At 39.7% G+C, this 27,056-nt stretch overlaps 2 protein-coding genes across 4 annotated transcripts in view; both read left to right on the forward strand.

The window, feature by feature from the left end:
- Nucleotides 1-22,307, forward strand: part of xrn1 (5'-3' exoribonuclease 1) — a 144,809-nt gene extending 122,502 nt beyond the window's left edge. Inside the window, exons 39-44 of one of the 3 annotated variants that reach the window (XM_059993792.1) lie at nt 3,115-3,275; nt 9,753-9,866; nt 10,002-10,113; nt 11,023-11,180; nt 14,305-14,377; nt 14,999-15,133. In XM_059993792.1, coding sequence (XP_059849775.1) covers nt 3,115-3,275; nt 9,753-9,866; nt 10,002-10,113; nt 11,023-11,180; nt 14,305-14,352 — 593 coding nt within the window. In that variant the 3' untranslated portion in view covers nt 14,353-14,377; nt 14,999-15,133. Of the gene's footprint in view, nt 1-3,114; nt 3,276-9,752; nt 9,867-10,001; nt 10,114-11,022; nt 11,181-14,304; nt 14,378-14,998; nt 18,467-22,153 lie in introns of those variants that run through there. The other 2 variants (XM_059993785.1, XM_059993775.1) reach the window with 2 other exon arrangements.
- Nucleotides 22,308-22,479: 172 nt separating this feature from the next.
- Nucleotides 22,480-27,056, forward strand: part of gk5 (glycerol kinase 5) — a 75,293-nt gene continuing 70,716 nt past the window's right edge. Inside the window, exon 1 of the mRNA XM_059993808.1 lies at nt 22,480-23,006. Within this exon, the coding sequence (XP_059849791.1) occupies nt 22,878-23,006 (129 nt within the window). The 5' untranslated portion in view covers nt 22,480-22,877. The remainder of the gene's footprint in view (nt 23,007-27,056) is intronic.

A 27,056-nucleotide genomic window follows, 5' to 3' on the forward strand; every position in this document is an offset into this window, starting at 1 on the left:
TTTCAATATTGAATATTCGTGACCCCACATCTCCCACACACACATTTGAAGCTTAGGTAGTATTAGCCATGATATTCTATTTATCTTTATAGATGATAATTGCATAATTGTCAAAATCATCATTTAACTCCCCGAAGTGTGATGCCACAGAACTTACCTTGCCCCAGGTAAATTTGAATTAAATGTACTATTTAGCATTTGAACACGCATCACATCCATAAAATTATACTGAGATCAGTTAATTTGCCACCAGCAAAAAATCATTAGTGATGAGTTTTTGACCATTATTTATTTTGCCATTTCAGTTTACTTTCAGTTAGGAATGTAATGTGTATATGTCATGGGGAGGTAACTTAGTAAATGTTACAGAAAATGTGACTAGAACTCATTGAATTTTATTGATGGTTAATCTATTTTCAGGGATCTGTCATAAATGGGTGATCCCTTTTTTTAAACTAGTGACTCTAGTCCTAGATTTTCGAGATATCTGTTCAACATGCTTTCCTCATCCCTAAAACCCCTTTTCCTAAACCCCTTTTCCTAAAACCCCATTTCCTAAAACCCCTTGGGACTTTGAATTTTATTGATGGTTAATCTATTTTCAGGGATCTGTCATAAATGGGTGATCCCTTTTTTTAAACTAGTGACTCTAGTCCTAGATTTTCGAGATATCTGTTCAACATGCTTTCCTCATCCCTAAAACCCCTTTTCCTAAACCCCTTTTCCTAAAACCCCATTTCCTAAAACCCCTTGGGACTTTGCATTCCAGTTGTCACTTCTCACTCTCCTGAACTCCCAGCAGATCTAAGTCTATCTTGACAAAGCATTTCTCAGAAATACAACCAATCTGTTTCAGAGATCCTTACCAGATCCCTTGACATTTTTCTTGAAGTTAGGTGACAGATTTATTATCCCTCTCAACCCCATTCTCCTGCCTTCCGATAACTTTTGACACCTTGATTAATTAAGAACCTATCAACCTCTGCTTTACATGTAGTTATTGACTTGACCTCTACTACCATCCCATGCAGTGAATTCCACGGATTCACCACCCTCTGGCTAATGAAGTTTCTCCTCATCTCTGTCCTAAATGAATGTAACTCTGTTCTGAGGCTGTGCTCTCTGGTCCTAGACTCACCCACTATAGGAAACAACCTCTCCACCTCCACTCTATCTAGGACTTTCAATATTCGATAGGTTTCATTGAGATCCTCCCTCATTCTGCTAAACTCCTGCGAGTACTGGCCCAGAGCCATCAACATTAACCCTCATTCCAGAGCTCATCATATGTAACCCTTTCATTCCAGAAACATCCTCACAAACCACCTTTGGAGCCTCTCCAATGCCAGTGCATCTTTTCTTCAATAAAGGGCCTAAAACTACTAATGGTACTCTAAAAGCAGTCTGACCAATACCTTATAAAGCCTCAGCATCACATCATCGCTCTTATGTTCTCATCCTTTCAAAATGAATGCCTTCCTTACCATTGACTCAACCTGCATGATTACATTTAGGGAATACTACACAAGGACTCAAAAGTCCTTTTGCATTTCTGAATCTTAAATTTTCTCCCCATTTAGAAGATAGGCTATGCCTTTATTCCTTCTAACAAAGTGCAGGACCATGTACTTTCCTGCATTATATTCCATCTGCCAGTTCTTCATCCATTTTACCAATCTGTTAAGTCCTTCTGTAGACTCCTGGCTTCCTCAACACTGCCTGTCCCAGAAAGCAACCCAGATCTATGGAATTTCGGAGAATTAAAATACACTAAAAGACCCTAACTCAAAGACTTTCAGGAGTCAGGATCTTGGCAGCTGCAGTTCTAACAATTTGCTCAGTATCACTTTCCTGTTGACTGTAATTTTGCCGGGTTCTGTACTTTCCACTTGCTGATTTGCACCCATTTCCGGCATGTTGCTTATTTATTATAGTGAAAGTTGATGCAAAACACCTGCCTGTTTGATTCATTCATCTGTTTTCTGTTATTTAATCACCAGATTCCTTTTCCATGGAACCAATGCTCATTTGTTCATTCTTTTAAATGTCCATAAAATCCTTTGATATCTGTTCTTGTATTTCTAGCTCATTTTGTCTTCCCTATTTATCGTTTTCTCATTCATTTTTGATATGCCCAATCTTCTAATGTGTTGCCTAACTTTAGACAACAGCAACTTTCTCCTTGAGTTTGATGCTGCCCTACTTTTTTAGACAACCACCAATGATAGCGGTTCCCCATGGAATTTTTCTTATTAGTTAAAATATACCTGGGTGGTGTTCTGAACGGTCCCCTTAAAAGTTTGCTACAGCATTACAACTGGCTGGTCTCTACATGTTTTCTTCAGTGAAGTCTACTTTCATACCCTCATCGTTTTGCTATTTAAATCTAATCCGGAAAATTTGGGCCCATTCTTTTCTCCCTCAAATTGTAAAATTAAAACATATGATTGCTTGTACCAAGAGTTTCTAACAGAAAAGTCATAAATTAAAACCTATCTCACTGAACAGCTATCTCACCTACAAGACTTGCTTGCTGGTTGGATTTAAAACCATCCCATAAAACACATAAACTCTTGGGTTGCCTTTAACTATCTCATTTTTCCAGTACATATATAGATTAAAATCAGTGGTTACATGGAAGATGAAACAGTACAGCACAGGAATAGGCCCTTTAGCCCATGATAATATGTTGAACTACTTAAACTAGTAATTAAGTTACTAACTAAACTTCAGCCTACACATTGTGAAAATCTCACCACCTTCATGTGCGTCTCCAAGAGTATCTTAAATGCTTCTATCATTTTTGCCTCCACTACCACCCCTAGCGTTCCAGGCATCCACTACTTTCTGTGTTTAAAAATAACTTGCCTAGATTATTATCATATCTTTCTTTAGAAGGTCCCATTATTCCTTCCTTCATAATATTTTACCATTGTGACTTTGTAAAATAAAAGGACAGATTTATAAAAAAATGAAACTAACTCAAACTATTAAAACAATACAATTGGTGAATTGTTTATTTCCTATTGTCAAAAGTCTAATGTTTGAGAACATATTGTGCTGAAAATATGTTAAAATGTACTATTCCAATTTATGAAGTTGTTTTCTTCGTAGCTGCAAAAATCAACAAACCTCAGGGAATATTGGGTGGAGAAGTCTCAGGACATTATCGAGGACAACAGTCTCCTCTGTCTATTCCAGTATCAGAGTTGTACGTCACTTGTGCCAGACTTGGTTTACCACATCCAGATTTCTCCTTTATTAAGACTGCACAGGTTGGAGCTTTTTGTATTATTACTTAAGCAGTAGTTTAATATTTGCTGAATAGCAAAATGCTAGTGATCTAATACAATCTGAAGGCAAACTTGTTATTGACATCACTCTCTTAGTTGTGTGTGTGGTTGTCATAGAATGCCACAGCAGAGAAATAGGCCCTTAGGCACATTTAGTCTGTGCCAAATCATTAATCTGTCCAGTCCATCAACCTTCACCCAGGCCATAGCCCTTCATACCTCCTCCCCTCATCCATGTACTTATCCAAATTGATCTTAAATGTTGGAATTGACCCCACTTCCACTACTTGCACTGGCAGCTTGTCGAAGTTACCCCGCATGCTCTCCTTAAGCATTTTGCCTTTCTCCCTTAACTTCTAATTGTAGTCTCACCCAACCTCAAGGAAAAAAGCCTGCTTGCATTTACCTTTTCTATACCCTTCATAATTTTGTATACCTCTATCAAATCACCCCTCAATTTTCTATGTTCCAGGGAATAAAGTCCTAGCCTATTCATCCTTTCCCTCAAACTCAGGTCATCAAGTTCTGGCAACATCCTTTTTGCACTCTCTTAATTTTCTCTGCACACAATGCTTCGGCAATGTCCTATACAATTTAAGCATAACATCACAACTTCTGCACTCAATATATTGATTTATGAAGGCCAGTGCCCTGCCACTTACCATGTACACCTACCCTGGTTGGCCTCCTAAAGTGCCACATTTCACATTTGGCTGCATTAAGTTCCATCTGCCATTTTTCTGCATATTTTTCCAGTTGGTCCAGATCCTACTGCAAGATCCTTGCTGTCCACTATACCTCCAATCTCAGTGTCATCTACAAATTTGCTGATCCAGTTTACCACATTATCATGCAGGTCATTGATATAGATGACGACAACAACAACAGACCCAGTGCCGACCCCTACAGTACTCCACTAGTCATTGGCCTCCGGTCAGAGAGGCATCCATCTAAAATCACTCTTTGGCTTTCATGAAGCCAGTGTCTAATCCAAGTTACTACCTCATCTTGAATGCCAAGCGACTACCTTCTTGTTTATCTCCCCATGTAGGACTTTGTCAAATGCCTTGCTAAAGTCCATGTAGGTATAACCCTCAGGCTTGGCCAGCACGTGTCCGTCCAGGGAAGGCAACTTCTGGCCCCGCCAAACTGAGAATTATTGTTTGTGTGGCTGCTGCGTAATGTGTTGCCCGGTTACAAATCCATACCGCAAAATATCAGACAGTACACCATATGCAATTAAATGATTGAAATTTATAAATCTGAACATAGGGTTGGTAAAGTTATCTCTAGGCATAACTCAAACATTGCTGCTACAGAGAACAATTACATTAGCAGTGAAACATTACAGAGAGGCCATTACATTAGCAGTGAAACCTTGCAGCCTATTACATAGGCAATATCCACTGCCTTGCCTTCATCAACTTTCCTGGAAAGTTCCTTGAAAAACTCTTTAAGATTAGCTAGACATGACCTACTCTATACCTAATCAGTCCCTCTCTATCCAAATACTTATATATCTGTTCACTTAAGAATTATCTATCTCTGCACTTCTTGGCTCTGTACTCCCTCGTAGTTTGTCCATATTAATAGTTAATCCTCTTGTTAGACACACTTTGCGTATATGGGCTCAGTTTAGGAGATTTTATGGTTTCCATGGTTTTTCCATTTCTAGCCCTATCTTACATAATCACCTTTTTTTACCTACTACGTATGACTCAGCATTCCATGATTGGTATAGGAAGGGCATTAGACATTTTGAAGATCTTTTTATTGATAATCGCTTCGCTTCTTTTTAACAGCTCTCTGCTAAGTTCAATCTGCCAAATGCTCATTTTTTTAGATATCTCCAAATTAGACACTTTATTGTTCCTTTAATTCCTAACTTCCCTGAAATGCCTGAGAAAAATGTTATGGACTTATTTCTTTCCATTGATCCACTAGGTAAAGGTTTAATATCATTTATTTGTGATAAATTAGCAGCCTTACGACTTGCCCCTGTGGATAAAATTAAAATGGCATGGGAGCAGGATTTAAATACCTCCTTATCTGATGAGACTTGGGACTCGATTCTCAAATCGGTTAATTTAACCTCTCTTTGTGCTTGCCATTGCCTTTTACAGTTTAAGATTGTTCATAGAGCCCATATGTCTAAATCTAAATTATCTCGATTTTACCCTAACATTAGTCCGCTTTGTGATAAATGCAAAAGGGGCGAGGCCTCTCTCATTCATATGTACTGGTTTTGTCCTAGCCTGGAGAAATTTTGGAAAGATGTCTTCATAATGTTATCATATATTCTGAATCACCACCTAGAACCAAACCCTTTAATTGCTTTGTTCGGTTTCTGGGGTGAGACAGATTTACGTCTGAGTTCGACTAAGTGTCGAATATTATCTTTTGCCTCTCTCCTGGCTAGATGGTTAATCCTCTTCAGATGGAGAGATGTTGCCCCGCCCACGTATGCTCAATGGCTTAACGATATTATGTCCTGCTTAGACCTTGTATTATTCGGTTCTTAATTCGGATTTAAAGTTCCATAAGGTCTGGGGACCTTTTATTGAGTACTTTCATAACCTTCCTCTTAACTAAGGTTTTATTTTTCGGTCCCTTGCTTTCAGCACCTATTTCTTTTGGTAGTAGGCATTAATATCTTGTGTTGCTAAGTGTATTTACAGCTTTGGGGGTTTGATTGTCCTGATTTATATTCTCTATATTGTGTTGTGGTTGGTCTGGAGTTTTTTTTGTGTTGCGGGGCTTGGGGAGGATACTAATTTTACTTGTCTTCAATTTGGGTGCTTTTTCAATTATTTTTCTTTGTATCATATTGTTATTGCATGTTTATTTTTGCACTGTATCAATGTTCTTCATTTTGATCTGAGGTTTTTTTATCTGTAGCTATGTAGAAAATGTATTAAAAAAACTAATAAAAAATATATATGTATATCTGTTCACTTAGCATACCTTCCAGTAACTTACCCACTACTGACAACTGGCTCACCGTCCTATAATTTCCTGGCTTATTCTTACAGCTTTTCGATACAAACTCTATCTCATTCCCTAATAGCTGATCTAGTATTGCACTCTCTCTAGTGGGGACGTATGTACTGATTAAGACATGAGACATACGAGCAGAATTAGGCCATCTGGCCCATCGAGTCTGCTCTGCCATTCAATCATGATTGATCCTTTTTCTCTATCTCCTCCTCAACCCCAGTTCCCAGCCTTCTCCCCATAACCTTTGATGCCACGTCCAATGAAGAACCTATCAATCTCTGCCTTAAGTACACCCAACAACCTGACCTCCACAGCTGTATGTGGCAAAAAAAATTTCACAATTTCACCAGCCTCTGGCTGAAGGAATTTTTTTGCATCTCTGTTTTGAAAGGGCGCCCTTGTGCCCTCTTGTCCTAGTCTCTCCCACCATGGGCAACATCCTTTCCACATCTACTCGTGTCTAGCCCTTTCAACAATTTAAAGGACTCTATGAGATCACCCCTCATCTATCTGAATTCCACCAATTACAGACCCAGAGCCATCAAGTGTTCCTCACATGAAAACCCTTTCATTCCTGGAATTCTTGTGAACCTCCTCTGGACCCTCTCCAATGCTAGCACATCTTTTCTAAGATGGAGGGCTCAAAACTGTTCACTTCAAGGTGAAGCCTTACCAGTGCCTTATAATGCCACAGCATCATACCCTTGCTCTTGTGTTCTAGACTTCTTGAAATAAATGTTAATATGGCATTACGGAAACTTTCCTGAACACATTTGACAAGCCTTTCCTATCCAGCCCTTTTACAGTATGGGAGTCCCAGACAATATGTGAAAAGTTAAAAACACCTATTATCACAACCTTGTGTTTCTTGCAACTGTTTGTGCTCTGTCTGCAAATTCCCTCCTCTAAATCCCATGAACTGTGGTTGGTCTATAAAATAATCTTATTAGCGTGGTCATACCTTTGTTATTCTTCAGTTCCCCCCATAAAGCCTCACTAGATGAGTAGTCCAGTCAGTCCTGACAGCAATGCCATAACATTTTCCTTGACTTGTAATGACACAACTCACCCTTTAATCCATCCCACTCCATCATGTCTAAAACTATCGAGCCCCAAAACGTTGAGTTGCTCGTCCTGCCCTTCCTGCAATAAAGTCTCACTGATGGCTACAATATGATAATTCCACATGCATGTCCATGCCCTACACTCATCTGCCTTACCTACAATACTCCTTGCATTAAACAATACCCAACTCAGAACATTAGTCCCAGCATGCTCAAACTTTTGATTCCTGCTTTGTAGGTAGGCTTAACAACGTCTTTATCCACAGCATTCCACTATCTGTTCTGGCACACTGGTTCCCATCCACCTGCATCTCTAGTTGAACCTCCGCCTCATGCAGCACTAGTAAAGCTTCCCTCAAGGATATTAGTCCCCCTCCAGTTCACATGCAAACCATCCTTTCTGTACAGGTCCCACCTTCCCTGGAAAAGAGTCCAATGACTCAAAAATCTGAAGTCATCCCTCCTGCACCATCTCCTTAGCCATGTGTTAAACTGTATGATCTTACTGGCCTTACTAGCACGTGCCACAGGTAGCAATCCTGGAGGTCCTGTCCTTTAGCTTAGTACCTAACTCCCTGAACACACTTTGCAGGATCTCATCACCCGTTCTACCAATGTCATTGGTAATGATGTGGCCTACGATTTCCGTCAGCTCACCATTCCACTAAAGAAAACTTCAGACTTGATCCAAGATGTCCCTGACCCTGACATCTGGGAGGCAACAAACCATCTAGGAATCTCATTCTCATCCACAGAACTTCCCTTTGGTTACCCTAACCAGTGAATCCCCTATCACTACTGTTGGCCTCTTCTCTGCACTTCCCTTCTGAGCCACAAAGCCAGACTCAGTGCCAGAGACCTGCTCACTGCAGCTTTTCCCTGGTAAGCCATTCCTCCTCTAACAATATCCAAAGCAGTATATTTATTACTAAGGGGAATGGCCACAGGGATACTCTGCACTGGCTGCCTATTCAAGGCAGCCTTCTGTCTCCTTACAGTCACCCAGGTACCTGCCTCCTGGAACATAGGGATGACTACCTCCCTGTAAGTCTTATCTATCACTTTTATCATTGTTTAGGGAAAAGAAGTGTGTCTTTTATCATTAGGTGGAAGTAATAATCCTGTTTGGAACAATTGGCGAATTGTGATGCAAAGTACTCACAAATCCTGAAAAGAGACAGAGAATTAGTTCTCTTGATTTTTTTTTAAACCGAAGGTTGACAGTGTATTTTCCCACTCTGCCAGTTAACTTTTTTTCCAAATTTTATTTCTAGAGAGTTTTTTCCCCGAATCCTTGAGTCAGTGTTAAAATTATGTAAACCATAGCATAGCTATAGCATAACCATAGGATAACATAAAATTATCCATAAAACAAAAACAAACATGACAGAAATAAATATCAATGTCATAACCAAGTGTGTCTATTAGACCTCTAATAACAGAAAAGACTACTATTCAGCAATACACTTCACCACTACATTCACCACTATCCACCCCCCAGGAAACCTAAATATTTGCCCCATTTTTGTGTATAGATGTCCAATCTATCAAACTGTTTGTAAGACGTATTCAAAAGCTGCCACTTTGGCTATTTCTATGACCCACTCCTGAAATAATGCCCCTCCCCTCCAAGTTCTTCCAATCTGTAAGTATAACTTGTCTTCTACCATTATACTTGTCTGGATCCAATTTTGAGAGTGTTTATCCCCAAGTAACCCAAGTGTATCTCCCAAGACAAAAAGTCTGGGCCAGAAAATGAGTTGAATACCTGAAACTTCACCAATATACTTAAGTATCATAATCCTAAGTTCTTGAATTCTGGGACAGGACCAGAGAGCATGTACTAAGTCCCCTTTATCTGCCTCATAGTGCCAGCATTCAGGGGTGTTTTTCAACCCTAATCTATGTCACCTTGCTGGAGTCTGATAGAAATGGTCACAATTTTGGAGATATCTTCAACTGCGTCATTTGCTACATACAACTTTTGGTTCTACACAGCAACCCTTGCAAGTTGCTACAATACTGACTACTGTACTGGCTGCATATAGTAAAGGCATGAAGCTTCAACTTATTATTCAGCTTCAATTCAAATTTCTAGGGACAAAATTCTGTTGAGCATGGGAAAAAGACCTGAGTGGGACAACTTCTGCAAAAATGTCAGAACAATGTCAAGAGACCTGAGGGTGCACCTTGTTCAGTTTAAGATCCAACTCTGTTTCTATTGGACTACCATTTAACTTTTACTGGTAATAAAATACTTCCAGTCAGTGGGAAAGTAAAATTCTATATAGTACTTTATAAGCAAAAACTAACAAGTTTTACTGATGCCTAACTAACTAATTTATGACATGCTTTGTGTTTATATTATGTATTCAAAGTGAAATTTTGTGTACTCTAGGGCTTGAAGGTTTGCCAGGTGAAGTTAGCCAATGGTTTGCTGGTGCATGGACCTCAGTGCCATTCAGACAGTGAAGCCCAAGAAAAAGCTGCAGTATTTGCATTACAACGACTGGTACAAAGATCAACTTCCTTTTATTTTTAATTTAGTCTTGATAATGTTTCACCAAATAAATCTGACCTCTGTAGGTCTGATTTCTTTGCTACCTAGTTTTAGATGAATATTTACCTGATAATATTTGTCACACAGAATGCAACAGGGCAAAATACACCCCTTGCTCCAAGCGTGTTTCCCGGTTATCAGCCCATGACAGGAAATGTACCTCTTCGAGCCGTTCCACCACCATTTTGTCAGGCCTCAGGTAACAAATGCCTGGAATTATTGTAATAATCTATGTAGTTGCTTCCACTTGTGTAACTTGCTTTTAGTTTTGAACAGTCAACCGCATTGAAGAACTTATGGTCTATTTTAAAAAGTGTCAACATAAGATAATGCAAAAAATCCTAATTGTTTACCGTTTGATTGCAGTTAGAAGCTCTTTCCATGTAATCGACAGAGCACTTTTTTGATTTTTCGGAAGTATTTGAACCTGTAGCTCTAAATTTTCCATTTTTTAAAAATTCCGTCATAGACTATTACTTTGAAACTTACTTTTTAATCTGAAAGTGTTGGAAGTGTTGGAAACCTTTTTCATCTGTAAAAAGAGAACCATTTCTGTTCCAAGTCTCCTTATCAGAACCTGAGTGCAGTTTGACCTGCAGAGTGTTTGCAGCATGTCCAGAGTACACTTCAGATATCCAGCAACTGCAGTTTTGTTATCTTTTCTTTTTGTTATCTCATCTTTAAAATTAGAAGTATGCTTTTTTTTAAAGCAATTTGTGCATTACATTTTATGAACAGCTTATAACGATGTTCTTTCATGATGGGTTGGGAAGCTCCTTGATGCCACAGTATACTGTACAGAAAAACCCCACAGATGCAGGCTTTTTTTTCCAGTCATGGTTTATTCCAGCGAAATTCAACCTTTTTTTTTTGTTTGCAAGGGATATGAGGTAAGATTAAATGCAGTAAAGAAAGGAAGAAAGTGGAACTGAACCACTGAGTATATCAATGCTATTTTAAGAGTGTGAAGTAGCATTGAATTATATCAGTAATGCTGAAACTTAGAGTGGGTATTACGGTAGCATAATGGGAATGGTCCAAGATAAATATTTAAATGTTTTCATATGTTTACAAATCTTAAATTACTTATCTATATTTCAATCTTTAGGTGGTATAGTGCCTGTGCCACCTCATGGATATGGTCCTGTGCCTTGGACAAATTTGATTCCTCCCCAAATATACAATAATTATCAAATACCATATTCAGGGAACATCTGTCCTGGAGGAGTGCTTATTGGTACTCACAATCAATTCGTGCCTTTACAGGTAAGAGGCCTTCAATCTTAAAAATAAATTGTGATAAGACCATAAGACATAGGAGCAGAATTGGGCTATTCGGCCAATCAAGTCAGCTCCACCTTTCCATCGTGACTTATTTATTATTTCTCTCAACCCCTTAATTCGGCCAACTTCCTGTACTAATTACTAATGTCCTTACTAATTAGGAACTTACCAACATCCACTTTAAGTATACCCAATATCTTTGCCTCCACAGCCACCTGTGGCAATGAATTCCACAGATTCACTACTCTGGCTAAAGAAATCCTTCCTCATCAAATGGGATGCTGTTTGATCTCAGGGGAAGGGAAGAATGAAGGAAGATATATGTAGAATCTTGGAGGAGATCACTTATGAAAAGTCATAGTAACATTGTTTTGTTGTATTGATACTCAATCTTAAGATTCAAAGTACATTTACTATCAAAGTATGTAAGCAGTATACAACCCTGAGATTAGTCATGAAACAAAGAAACACCATGGAACCCATTTGAAGAAAACATCAAACGTCCAACGCACAAAAAAAAGAACAAATTGCTCAAACGGCAAAGAAAAAGTAGTAACACACAAAATATTAAACATCAAATTGCAAGCGCCCTGATCAAAAATCACACAAAGTAGCAATTTTTTAAAAAGGAGTAACCAGAAACACATATAACATAAGCTGCAGAGTCCTCTTAAAAATGAGTCTAATCCACAATCCATGCCGATGAAGCCCTGCCCAAGATCCAAGACCTTCCTTCCTTTGGCAGCAGGGGGAGAGGGAGACCGGTCAAATGCAGGTAGATGGCTCTGAACACCCACTCGCTTCCACTTTCCATGTTTCCACTTTGGAACAAATAATTGCTTTGCACTCTGCCATTAGTCCACACACTCCATTCTCAACTGGCTGTCAACCACAGCAAATCCTCTCAGAGACAGCATAAACACCATATCGCTGTCACCCCAAAAACACATCAAAATGTAAACTATAGACTCCAATCGCACACAGATTAGTACTAGAAATATATTTCAAAGAAGTAGTTGTTTCTTGCACTGCCTGCAAGACATCGCTGTTGGTTGCTGGCACCATCTTGCCCACCACCCCTTTGGTAAAAGCAACTTGTTTCATTACTCTATGCATAAAGGTAGAATTACACAACTGTTACGTACCCCGTAACTGGGTTAACAGATCAGCAGAAATGGAATACGTTGTAGTCTCGTGGTACTGTAACTAAAGGGGATTATTAGTAAACTAAGCAATACAGTATCAAAAATGCCAATATACATATAAAACAGGTTAGCAATAATAAATACAGAAGTGTAGGAATAATAATCAACAGTAAAAAAACAAGCTCTATCAAAGTCTAGGGGTAAATGAATGGTCATAAGAGAATATAGAGTTCAGTTCAGTTCGCGTTGAGGTAGTTGTTGTGTTGCAATGTTGGAGAGAGAGAGTGAGCGTGAGATGAGCAGCTGCAGCAGGCAAACCTTCCGTCATCTTCTTCTTCTGTTGTATCATTGGGGTCACCGATTATGACCCTTCCGTACCAGGCTAGACTGTTCTTCAGTGATGGACTCGTCACTCAGGCAAGGGCGGACACACACACAAGTCCCTACTGGTCTGCCTTCATCCACCGCGCTTCAGACCGATTCCCTTGAACTGATCCTCCAGGCCCCCACCTTCCTGTGGGTGCACAACACTCTTTCAGTATCCACTAGTGTGTCTGATGGTGTCTTCCCAGACCCGTCTTTTATCCCCATTGACGGGGTATCAGCCATCCATCAACTCCGCATGTCCATCAAACTAGTCCACTCCCTGCTGTCTCAGCAAGAATGTTAACGAGCAAAGAAGTGTCCTTGTAGCAAAAGATTGTTTACCTTTCTATCAGTGAAGAAGCCATAATACATAAATCATTTGTCTCTCTCTCTCTCTCTTTAGCAGATGCCTCTACCTCTGTTCTTCATCTCTCTCTCTCTCATCAGCAGCCTAGTTCCTGGGGTTTGGGGGGGGGGGGAATGTTAGCTCTGGACCCCATTTCCATCTGGTTTGTTCAGCACACATAACACCACTGAATATATGCATATAGGTGGTCCTGCCTGATATTGAAGGGATAGCATTCTGGTAATCAAATTCCTTTGGATTGAGAATAGAGAGGGCAAATGAACCATTAGTCTTTAATGGATCCACATTTATTCTTATTGAGCAGGGGTAATTTTACATTGATGCATGTTTTTAAAAACACAAAGCAAAGAACGTGTTCATACACTATTATGCCTAATATTGTCTCTCAGGGTAACACCACCATTACATATTGTTGAGTTTTTGGATATTGGAATAACTTCTAAACTGGATTTTCAACATTCTCTTCATCTGCTCAAGATACAGCATCTTGTTCTTGTACTTAAAGACAGCAGCAACACTGCACTTAAATGGCAAAATAAATTATTTGCTTTAGTCCAGGATAAGATGAAATTCACACCTCCCTAACAAAATCCTTCTGTCCCAATTGAAGGAAGTTCAGCAAGTCTCTGCTGTGGAAAGGAAATGCTTTAAAAATAACATCAAAATCATTTGAAGAAATTCAACCGTTCATCTAAAAACTGGAAAGGCATTGCACTCAGTAGATAAAAATCAGTGAAATCTGTTCACGAGGGAGTTGTGCTACATGAGAACGAAGCCCACGGTGCCACAGAAAGTAAATGGAAGCTGCGAATCGAGAGAACAACCAAAAAGACCCAACCACTATCCACAGCCACCACTTATTCCTGGCCACACTGAATATGTGGATCCTGGATCAGCCTCTACAGCCACCAATATACATCCCCTTAGAGAACATCACATTCGACTTGAGTTAGCACACTACTACTATTAGCCCTAGAATGGGGTTTTGAATCAAGGATGCTATCACTTGACCATGTGTTCCCAAAAGTGTAAACAAAGAATTTTGTACTATTTGAATTTTGACATTTGCAAGTGATTTATAGTTCTGCTAATTTGAAGGGGGGAATACAACCTTAATATTCGCAAACCTTATGATTTCAAAAGTATTAAAAGTTAAGTTTGCAAGTTGAGATGGGGAGGTCATGATCCATCCAATAATGTTCAATAACTTTTGTGAATTTCTGCTTAGAAGTTGGAGCTCCAAGACTATGCACAAAAGCCAGATGCAATTCAATAAAAATTAAAATTACAGCAAATAATCAGTTAAGTCAACTTTGAAGATTCATAGTATTTGCCTTCATCTAATAGCTTCTCGTTTTTTAAATGTGAAGATAATTGATTTTTATGTATTTTCTTACTAAATCTTTTATCCAATATCCACTTACCCCATTCTGGAAGCTTGGTATATTACTGCCTACATAACTGGTATTTCTAAATCTTGTTTCTCTTAGGGTACGAGATGCAGCTTTCCTGACATTATTTGGTTAGCTTGGTTCTTTAATGATACTTCCATTTCAGATTTGGCATCTGTTTGGTACTTCAGTTTAACACCAAGGGAATGGTGCACTGTCACAAATAACTTCTTTCACCTCAGGCATTAAATGCAAGTCCTATCTATGGGTATGAAGGAAATGATGAAGAACAAGTTAAATGTTCAAGTGATTATGGTGAACTTACATCTCTTAAATTGTTCACTATGAGTACAAAATACAAAAGACCATATTGTCTACATTACTTGTAGTTATAATGTCAAATACTTTAATGAGACCATCTTGTATTATTCTGCTTGAAGTTTTCCCTTTCAAATTAGACTAAGAAAACTAATTTTATTGTTATCATTATGAGCATTTTGTGTTACTATCTTTCATTTTCTTCTTTATAAGGTCACAAAGAGAAGGACAGCCTTAAACAAGACGTTTGATGAGAAGGAAGTCAGTCACTCTGTTCAGCAAAAACTGAGTCAGCCAGCAACTACAATGGAGTATTCTAACACATCACATGGGTATCCTAGTGCCAGCACTTCAAGGAACTTCATTCAGCCCAGCCAAGCACCTCTTAAGCCCCAGGATAAAACTGTTGTACAGACTGCCATTCAACCTCAGGGGCAGCAACAACCAGCAGCAGGTTCCTCTGGCAGACGCAAGCAAAGAAAACTAGCAGTCAATTTTGGAGCCCCTCGGCTGCCTCAGTAGTTAAGGTGAAACAAATTCATCTATTTCTGAAACTTAATTTCATACAGTAGTATTTTTTAGATAGTTTTGACATTGAATGTTCCAACTTCCCTTTAGTTTTCATTTAATAGTGTGCTTTCTTAAATGCTAATTAATATTGTTAGGCTAAAATTGTCTCCATTTTAAACTGATGGCCTCGTGGATTATTTTGCCATTGAAAATACAATACTCCTTATCTCAGTCATTAAAGAATGAGCCTATATTTTAGGAATTTTCCACCTATCTCTCAAATAATCGTGACATCAGTGAAATTCAACGTACAAAAATTCGTTGTAGGATTAAATATTTCCCTCAAATGTGATCAGCTTCCAGTACACGCCATATAACACAGAAGTTTCTGTTGATCTGAATTATATTTATTTCCTCTTAGTATCAACTCACATGCCCTATTTTGATTTTCAAAGGTTTACATTTCATTTGAAATATAGAAATAATACAGATTTTTATCATCAGCTATATCTGCACCTGTACACAATCCCAGTTAAACATTTAATCATGGCATGTACCATGTTCTCTTTTTTTAAAATCTTGGGAGACTTACCAGAAACTCCAGTTTGTAATATTACTTATACCAGTAATCAGATTAACTCAGTGAACACAGAATAGCTGCTGGTGGTGTGGAGAAACAGCAGGTGAAACATTTGCCATCCATTATGTGATAAGCCTGATATTTAATTCAATTGAAATGGCTGGAGTTAGCTTTTTAAGTTCATAACTAGGCAACCAGTTTCATATTAGCTCTACTGCTTTCCTAGTCCTGTCTTGTTTCACATCACTGGACTTCTCACATTGAGGACAAATTGTAGCATTGTCTTGACTGGTGTATGATATTGTCAAGGAAGCAGATGATTTTTTTGCTAACGAGCAAAAAACATTATAATTTTTCATGATTAACATAGTCAAAACATTCAAAAAGAGATTAGGTAAATATAATGGGGCAAAACTGCATAATTATTTTACAATATTTTATTATATAGATAACAGTAATCTACAATATCTAAAAATGGAATTTTCACTTCTGACCAAAATTATATTTCTGTACCGAGATTCTGATATTATGCTGGGCATGAATCAGGCACTATGGAAACGAAGCTCCCACAGTAGCAAATGCTTTGACATCACACAGTATTGCATAACGTTCAGCCTTAAGCAATCCCACAAATGAGTTTAAAAATTCACAATCTTCATCTCATGTATGATTGCCTCAGAAGGATAAAACCTTCATTCCAACTTGAGCCTTTTATTATATACAGTGAGTAATAGGGAAGAATTGCCAAGTTTTGTGATATTTGAAGACTAATATTTCTTGTGCTTTACCGAAATTCAGACAATACTATCTCTGCTGCTTTTAATGCAAATGGGTTTTGAAATTAGGTAGAAAATTGGTGGAGACTCATGCCTTGGATTTAATTATTCCAGTTTGTTGTCTATACCTTGATTTGAAAGCTTGAGTTAATTTCAAATACATTTTATTTTGAACATGGCATTCTGGCTCAGGCTGTAGATAAGTATGTGGACTGTGCTCCTAAATTTGAAGACCTTCTTTGCATAATAAAAGGAAGCTTCAGTCAGATCTTGAACACGCTTTTTTGGGCATCAGCTGACTAAAAGGCTTCCTGCGCTTGCTGAATCATGACTGAAGGTGGCCAAATGGTAAACAGCAACTCCATTAAGCATTGTTCAAATGCATGGGTTCATCAGGGTTCCCAATAGACTACTGTTAGCTTATTATATTATATTATATTATATACAGTGAGTAATAGGGAAGAACTGCCAAGTTTTGTGATATTTGAGGATTAATATTTCTTGTGCTTTACCAAAATTCTGATGATACTATCTCTGCATATTCTGTTTGCATATTTGCATATTCTGTTCATATTGGGCCAGAATTAATTCTTATGTTAATTGCTCCAAAGTATAGATTTTCAAGTTGAGTTTTTTTTTGCAGAGCACAGCAGTCATACCTACAATACCATAAGGACTCTTTAATTTGGTGTGTGTGTGTGTGTGTGTCACATTTCTTTAAACCAGTAAAAGCTTTGTTGGATTAAATGTTGTGCAGAAAAATTTTAAGTCATGCTTAACATATTATGCTTTTTAATACATTTTCTTAATACTTAGCTTTTGTCTGTGTGTGAGTGGTGTAGCTTAGTTTCCTATTAAACTCAGTGTCTTTGCACTTGGGAGAGATTTGAGGATTTCAATCTTATACAAAAATATTAAATACTTCATTCACTTATATGTTCCAGAGTTTGATAAAACTGAAGTTTTATTTCAATTCTCATTGCTTTAAAACCTATAAAGTCACTTGTATTTTGGAATTTGACGTTGCTTAAACATGATACCTATGCTTTGATTTTTAAAAAAATTTCTAGTAATATTGTCTAAAATGGATTAAATGCTGTGATTCAATGTCTGTAAACTGTGTTTAAATTGATTTGTCTTTCATAAGTTATTCTTGATCTACTATGTCCTATATTTTGTCCACATCTGCCAATACGTTGTCAATTGCCATCAGTCGTCCAAGTAAGAGCATTCTCCACTCAATGCAAAATCCCAACTCAGTATATGTGACCTTGCTTACTTTTATAAATGTCATGTAAATTTTAGTTTTTATCCAATACTATCAATTATGTCCATAGCACAGTTATACCAAAAGCTTGATATGTACTTGTACAGCAACGTCTTTTATACGACTCGAAGAAAATCGACTTCTGATGTAGATGTTGTAGAAGTGCTTTAAGATGGTTTTATACAAAATCTCAAGTTATTTACTGTCTGATTTCTAGGCAATTTTTTATGTTTTTAGAATACTACAACTGTTTTATCAATTTGTGACACAAACATTTTAATCTTTATCAGTGTGAAAATTTTGCTTCTTTTATGCTTTTGATGTTAAATGATTTCCATGTGGATCACACTGGTTTAAAACTGTATAGTGAAAGAAAGGTGATGGCAGCACATAAATCATATTTATTAATGAATGTGGACTTCTTACATTTTGTGTATTACCCGATGGAGTGGTGACTGGTGAATAAATGAATACAATTCAATGTTGCACTTTCTGCTGATGTGTATAGGCAAGTATGATATGATAAATAAAGAATTTTGTTACAAGTGTTTGAAATGTGATACTGGCTTTGCTTTATCATTTAGTAACTTTTAACAGCTCAGAAAAGAAGGATAAAATCAAGGTTGCTTCGCAGCTATATTTGATATTCTGGGAATTACTGAACTGTAGTTTTAGCTGGAACTTCAGGCATTTATACATTGTACACTGTCAAACCCCAGAAAGAAATGTTCTGCCAAAAGTTTGCTTTATATTCTGAGACTGTTTTACAAAGCAGTAAGTTAATTACACCAGCTGACATTTCTCTTCCCCACCCTTATCTCTCCAGTGCAATAATTTGGAGCCTTTAGACATTGTAAAGCAGGGGCACTTAGGGGCCTCAGAGCAGCTGCAAAAAGTTTTCAAGGGGGAAGGTGAGTCACCTGAGGTTATGGTGCACATGGTACCAATGACAGGGGTAGAAAGGGGGAACGTCCTATACAGCGAATACAGGGCTCTTGGAAAGAGGCTGAAAAGCAGGACCTTAAAGATTGTAACATCTGGATTACTCCCAGTGCCACATGCTAGTCAGAGTGGGAATACGAAAACAGAATAGATGAAGAAGTTGCTGAAGAACTAATGCAGTGGGAAGGTTTCAAGTTCTTGGATCATTGGAACCTTTACTGGGGCAGGGGTGGCCTGTACAAGAGGGATGTGTTGCACGTAATCTGGAGGGATCCATTCTCCTGGATTGCAATTTCATAATACTATTCAGAAAAGTTTAAACTAGTTTGGCAGTGGAATGGGTACCAAAGCATAGGGTTAAAAACTGAAGGGATTGAGAGGAAGGTAGATGTCATGATCAGTAAGAACAGGCAGGAGCAAGATAATGGATGCAATGGGACAGACAGGTTGAAGCGTGTGCATTTTAATGCTAGGTGTATTATTTATTTATTTAGAGATAGTGTGGAGCAGGAATGAGCACCCCTCTTTTTAATTAATCACAGAATAATTTACAATGACCAATTAACCTACCAATCAGTACATCTTTGGAATGTGACAGGAAACTGTACAGTCACAGGGAGAACATACAGACTCCTTATAGAGGATGCTGGAATTGAACTCCAAACTCCGATGTCCCTAGCTGCAAAAGCACTGTGCTGACCACTACCCTGGTGCCCCACAGTAACAGAGATGAACACAGAGTATAGACCAGTACATGGAACTATGATGTTGTGGCCAGAACATTGGCTTGGTTGAGAGAAGAACGGGAATGGATCGTTAATGCTCCAGGGTTTGATGTTTTAGAAAAGATAGAGAAGTATGTAAAAGGATGGAGAAAGAAGTGGTACTATTAGTCAAAAACTATCACAGCTGCATTCACTGGGGACATAATGTAGGGCTCATTCACTGATTCCATACGGGGAGAACTCAGAAAATCAGAGTGCAATAACAGTTTGTAGTACGGAAGCCCCACCCCCACGTCTCCCAATATTCATTGAGGTGTGCAGGCAGATTAGGGAAAGGTGTAAAAACAAGTGTGTTGGCTGACTTCAACTTCTCTAACATAGACGGAGGCCTCAGTGCAAGTTCAGGCGGAATTTCTTTGGTGCATCCAAGAGGGTTTCATTAATCAATACATAGATCGTTCGACCAGAGGAGGGTCCTTTCTGCACCTAGTGTTGGATAATAAGTCTGGCTGAGTGACTGAACTTCCAGTGTCAGAACAGTTGAGGAACAGGGACCATGACTCCTTAAGTTATGATAGTTATAGATAAGAATGGGTATGAACCTTGAAGAAGAGCATTATATTGGAGCAGGTCAAATTATGAGGGAACTAGGAAGAGGTAATTGGAATTTTTTTTTGGCAATTCCACATCTGATGTGGAGAGTGTTGAAAGAGCAACTGCAGAGTTCAGGACAGGTTGGTTCTAGGAATAGGGAAGGATAAGGATGGTAAGATAAAAGAACCTTGCATATTGGGAGGGGTGATTTAGTTAAAGCAGAAGAAATGTATGTAAGGTTTGGGAAGCTAAAATGAAACAGGTCAATGGAGTATTATAAAGAAGCAGATGGGAATTTAGGAAAGTCAGGAGAGGCCAATAAAAGGTCTTTAGTAATGTAGGATTAAAGAGAATCCCATAGCATTCTGTATGAATGAATCAAGAGGATAAATAAGGAGCAGATAGGATCACTCAAGGATAAAGGAGGGAACATGTGCTTGGAGGCAGAGGATGTGGGTGAGGTCCTAAGTGAGTAGTTTGCATCAGTACTTACTAAGCAGAAGGGTGTAGAGGTGAGGGACAGCAGTGTAGGCTGTGCAAATATGCTAGAGTATTTTGACATGAAGAAGGAGGTAGTGTTGTGTCTTGTGTGAATGTTAAGGTATGTATTCCCCAGATTATTGAGAGAGGAAGAGATGAGATTTCTGGGCTCTTGACCAATACCTTCGTGTCTTCTCCAGCCACAAGCAACATCCTGGAGTGCTGGTCCATAACTAACGTTGTTCCATTATTCAAGAAGGGAAATAAGGATAATTCTAAGACCAGTAAGTCTCCCAGGGAAGTTACTGGAGAGGATTCTTAGAATTTATGAGCGATTAGAAAACCATGTTCTAATTGAAGATGATCAGCACAGCTTTGTGCAGAGCAAGTCACAGAACATAAAATAGAACAGCACAGTGCAAGCCCTTCGGTCCATCGTATTGTACTGAACTTTTAATTACTCCAAGATCAACATAGCCCTCCATTTTTCCTTCATCCATGTACCTATCTAAGAACCTCTTAAATATCCCTAATGTATCTATCTGCCTTTACCACCACCTCTGGCGGTGTGTTTCATGCGCTACCTCTGACATTCCACCTATACTTCCCACCAATCACCTTAACATTACACCTTTTTGTATTAGCAGTTGCTGCCCTGGAAAATAGATGCTGGCCATCCATGGCTTAGTAACGTGGTTGAGCTTTTCAAGGTGACAATGGTGATTGATGAAGGCAAAGCAGAGGATGTTGTTTACATGCAGGGAAGCTCACCCAGAAAGTTAAGATGCATGAGATTCACAATGAATTGGCTGTGTGAATTCAGAATTGTCTTGCCCCTGGAAGACATGGCAGTGATCAATGGTACTTATTTTGGCTGAAGGTCTGAGATGACCAAAATTTTGCAGGAATCTGTATTGAAACCTCTGGAACCTATTTATGCCTTTCATAATTTTATATATTTCAATAGGTTACCCCTCAGTTTGAAATGCTGCAGAGAAAACTAAGTTTATCCAACTTCTTATAATTCACAGATTTTTGGTACATGTGACAATAGTAGCCAAACTTTTTATTTATACAAAATAAGCCAAACTATTTTGCATATCACACCCAACTTGTTATAGACAAATGAAAATGCTTGCAGAGGATTGTGAACTGAGATAATTTTCTACCCCAGGATTTTATGGAGACAGTATCATTTAAAGAGTATGTAGATAAATACTTGAACAGTGAACCATGGTCCTGAAAAACGTTGTCTCGTTTTTACTGTGCACTGTACTGGCAGTTATGGTCGAAATGACAATAAAAGCAACTTGACTTGAAGGGATAGGGGACCATGGTACAGAAGAGATTAGGCCTGGGCCTTCCTACCTCAATTATAATTCATAAATGTTCAGGCCATTTTTGTACTTGTGACTGTTACTCCTAGTAAGACTTAACCATAGAGTCAATTGAATGTTAGAAGTAGTTTTTGAGTTGAGTTTTTAATTCTTACAGCGCCGCCACTGTTGAAAATAGCGACCTATTCAAACCGACAGGCATCGCACAACCTTTGAAAGAAGGGCTTCAATGAACTTTTGAGGACCAGTCAAATTCAGAGACCTGAGTTTAAAAAGTGAGGTGGGAAGAGTGTTGTGGAGGAAGAGAGCAGGAAGCTGCAGGCTGAATTATTCCAGTACCGCTAACAGAATTGAGCCCCGAACCGTGAAGAACACCGAGTTTGCGTGTTGAAAAGCAGGCACCGCTCCTCCCCTTTGAGATGGGCTGATGTGTGACGTACGACGCCACGGGCGGGGCGACAAGGGGTCAATGACCGGGAGTAAGTGGCGAAAGGAGCGAGCGCGCATTCTGTGGCGGTGTATGGGCGCTCCAGCCGGCCACCGCGTTCCGCCGGAGCTCGGCAGCCCCCCCTTTGAACCGGCCAGCACTTCTCCAGCGCCGCCGGAAGGTCGGAGGAAAAAGGAATAAGAATGTTTTATTGGGATGCACGTGCAACTTCCTGGAACGCCAAGTATCAACCGAAGTTCCCCCGAACCGCCTCTTCCTAGTATCCGTGGTGCGCTGTATGTGCAGCCCTACGCCCCGCGGTTCCCGTCCTTCGGTTTATTTAGTAGTTCTCTCTCTCTCTCTCCGCGGTATTTTCATGGCTGCCCCTGATCTCGCCCTGTGACTGCTGGAAACGCCCCTCCCTGCCCCGGCACTGGACGCCCACCGCCCAGTTATGGGCTCTGTCAAAAATGGGTTTCGGCGCACTGACACTTGCATCCTGGCCGTTGATGTTGGCTCCACGTCCATCAGGTGCTGCGTGTACGACCGTGCGACGAAGATCAAAGGTTTCAGTACTAGACTGGTAAGATCCGGGTGTTGACACGGGGATGTGAAGGGGGCTAAATCGGTGACCCAGCGGCAAATGGTCAGTCAAAGAGGAGGTGGAGGGGCGGGTGCATGCGCCAGTGGAACATTTCTGTTTGTTCAACCTGAGGTGTTTGTTGTCATGGGAAAACAACATTTAGATTACGTGTCTTTAGCGCCTAGTCACGACATCAGCTTACCACGATTTTAATGAGCTAAATAAATCCAGTTTCTTGTTACTTGAATTCTGAGGCGTTTTGAATCTGAATAGTTCTAACTGTCGCTCTCCTTTGCCAGCGTTTAAAGCCCATCCCTACATGCAAGAAACAAAATAATTCTGATTTGGATGAAATACTGTGCCGAATGTAGTAACACCTATACTGAACTGGTACTATCAAGTTTCAGTTGGGTCGAAAGTACTCTCTCGGCACAATTGGGGAGAGTCTTAGATTTTGATTTGGTAATGGAACCATAGAACTATGGAACACTACAGCACAGTACAGACTCTTCAGCCCTCCATGTTGTGCCGACCCATATAATCCTTGAAAAAAAGTACTAAACCCACACTACCCCATAACCCTCCATTTTCTTTCATCCGTGTGCCTGTCCAAGAAGCTCTTAAATACCCCTAATGTTTTAGCCTCCAACACCATCGCTGGCAAGACACTCCAGGCACTCATAACCCTCTGTGTAAATAAAAAACTTACCCCTGATGTCTCCCCTAAACTTACCTCCCTTAATTTTGTACATATGCCCTCTGGTGTTTGCTATTGCTATTGGGAAACAGGTACTGACTATCCACCCTATCTATGCCTCTCATAATCTTGAAGACCTCTATCAAGTCCCCTCTCATTCTTCTACGCTCCAAAGGGAAAAGTCCCAGCTCTGCTAACCTTGCTTCATATGACTTGTTCTCCAAACCAGGCAACATCCTGATAAATCTCTGCACCCTCTCCATAGCTTCCACATCCTTCCTAGAATGAGGTGACCAGAATTGAACACAATACTCTTAAGTGCGGTCTCACCAGAGATTTGTAGAGTTGCAACATGACCTCTCTACTCTTGAACTCAATCCCCCTGTTAATGAAGCCTAGCAACCCATAGGCCTTTTTAACCACCCTATCAACCTTATCAACCTGTCCAGTGACCTTGAGGGATGTATGGATTTGAACCCCAAGATCCCTTTGTTCATCCACACTCTTAAGTAACTGACCATCAATCCTGTACATAGTCTTCTGGTTTATCCTTCCAAAATGCATCATCTCACACTTGTCCGGATTGAACTTCATCTGCCATTTTTCTGCCCAACTCTGCAGCCTGCCTGTATCCTCTTGTAACCTTCGACCACCTACAGCTCCATCCACAACTCCTCCAATCTTCGTGCCATCTGCAAACTTACTCACCATCCTTCTGCCTCTACATCCAGGTCATTTATAAAAATCACAAATAGCAGGGGTCCCAGGACAGATCCCTGCAGCACTCCACTAGTTACTGTCCTCCAGGCAGAATACTTTCCTTCCACAACTACCCACTGCTTTCTTCCTTTAAGCCAATTTTTTGTCCAAACAGCCAAGGTTCCACTTATCCCATGCCTTATGACTTTCCGGATGAGTCTCTCATGAGGGGCCTTGTCAAATGCTTTACTAAAGTCCATGTAGACCACATCCACTGCCCTACCCTCATCAATTTCTTTTGTTACCTCTTCAAAAAACTCAATCAGTCTCATGAGGCACGATCTTCCCTTCGCAAAGCCATGTTGACTATCCATGAGTAGACTGTACTTCTCCAAATGCTCGTAGATCCTATCCTTAAGAATCCTTTCCAGTAGTTTGCATACCACTGACGTAAGACTCACCGGTCTATAGTTCCCAGGTTTCTCTCCTATTGCCTTTTTTAAACAAGGGAACTACATTTGCCATTCTCCAGTCCTCCAGCACTTCACCTGCAGCCAAAGAGGATTCAAAGATGACGAAGGGCCTGCAGTATATTTCCACATAGTGATATTTTGAGATTTGAAGAGGAACTTCCAGAAAGTGAATCCTCGGTGTTAGAGTTTGGAAAGTTTATAGATGCAACACTGCAGCCACGTTGTAATGAAAGGGAATAATTGCAGGTTTGGGGGACTGGGTGCCAAGTGCTCTGCCTTATCCCCATATTGTTCAGTCTCACATCAGTACTGGTGCACCAATTCGGCTTGACATCTAAAACTTTGACAAACCTCTATAGATATGTGGTACAGATGTACTGACTGGCTGCCTCACAGCCTGGTATGGAAACACCAATTCCATTGAACAGATAATCCTGCAAAGAGTAGTGGATGTGGTCTCGCTCATCATGGGTAAAGCCCTTCCCACTGCTGAGCACATCTACACAGAGTGCTGCTCCAGGAAAGCAGCATCCATCACTGGGATCCCCAACACCCAGGTTATACTCTCTTCTCGCTGCTGCCATCCGCAAGAAGGTACAGGAACGGTTATTACCTCCAAACCAGAGGGGATAACTTCACTTGCCCCATCACTGAACTGTTCCCACAACCTATGGACTCACTTTGAATGATTCACGTTCTCTGTATTTATTGCTTATTTATTATCATTTCCCTTTTTTCTTTTGTGTTTGCTCAGTTTGTTGTCTTTTGCACACTGGTTGTATGTTGGGTGCAGCCTTTCATTGATTCTATTATGGTTATTGCATTTATTGAACATACTGGCAAGAAAACAAATCTGAGTTGTATACGATGACATATTTGTACTTTGATAATCAGGTAACTTTGAACTTTAATGCAGGCAAGTGAAAATTCACCACAGTCAAAGTCAAGTTTATTTTCGTATGGACAAGTATTTTGGAAAAACTTGCTTATAGCAGTTTCACAGGCAAATAGTATCATTTAAGCACCATTTAGACATAATAACACACAAAATGCTGGAGAAACTCAGCAGGTCAGCGGCATCTGTAGAGAAGAGTAAAGAGTTGACATTTCAGACCAATACGGGACCTGATGTCTCAGCCCAAAACATCAACTCTTTATTCCTCTCCAGCAATGCCGCCTGACCTGCTGAATTTCTCCAGCATCTTGTGTGTTACTCTGGATTTCCAGCATTTGCAGAATCTCTCTTGTTTATGATTCAAATGTTATACAAAATTTCCGCAAGAAAGGGTACAATTAGAACAAAGCAAAATCCACCTCCTTCACTTGTGCTTTGTAATCAATGGAAAGGTTTTGGTGTCCTTAAGACACAGTAGCAGAATTAGGCCATACAGTCTCTGCTCCACCATTCTGTCATGGCTGATCCTGGATTCCACTCAACCCTATACACCTGCTTCTTCCCATATCCTTTGATGCTCTGACGGATTAGGAAACGATCATCTTCCATGTTAAATATACCCATGGACCTGGATCCACCGCAGTCTGACAGAGTATTCCACAGACTCACTTTTCTCCGGCTAAAAAAAATTCCTCCTTGCCTCTGATCTAAAAGGTTGCTCCTCAATTTTGAGGCTGTGCCCTCTAGTTCTGGGTCACCCCACTGTAGGAAACATCCACTACATATCCACCCTATTTAGTCCTTTCAATATTTGGTAGGTTTCAATGAGATTCCCACGCACTCTTCTAAATTCCAGAGTGTACATGGCTAAAGCTGCCAAACACTCCTCATGTATTAACCCCTAAATCATCCTCGTGAATCTCCTCTAGACTCTCTCCAATGACAACATTTCCTCTCTGAGATATGGAACTCAAAACTGTTGACAGCCTGACTTGTGTCTTAAAAAGGCTCAGTTTTCTTCTTTTGATATTCAATTCTCCTTGAAATAAATGCCAGCATTGCATTTGCCTTCTTTACCACAGACTCAACATGTCAAGTCAAGTCACTTTTTATTGTCATTTCGACCATAACTGCTGGTACAGTACACAGTAAAAACGAGACAGCGTTTTTCAGGACCGTAGTGCTACATGAAACAACACAAGAACAACACTGAACTACGTGAAAACAACACAGAAAAAAAACTACACTAGACCTACAGACCTACCCAGGACTGCATAAAATGCACA

The sequence above is a fragment of the Hypanus sabinus genome, chromosome 2 (genome assembly GCF_030144855.1).
Source record: "Hypanus sabinus isolate sHypSab1 chromosome 2, sHypSab1.hap1, whole genome shotgun sequence".
Classification (NCBI taxonomy): domain Eukaryota; kingdom Metazoa; phylum Chordata; class Chondrichthyes; order Myliobatiformes; family Dasyatidae; genus Hypanus; species Hypanus sabinus.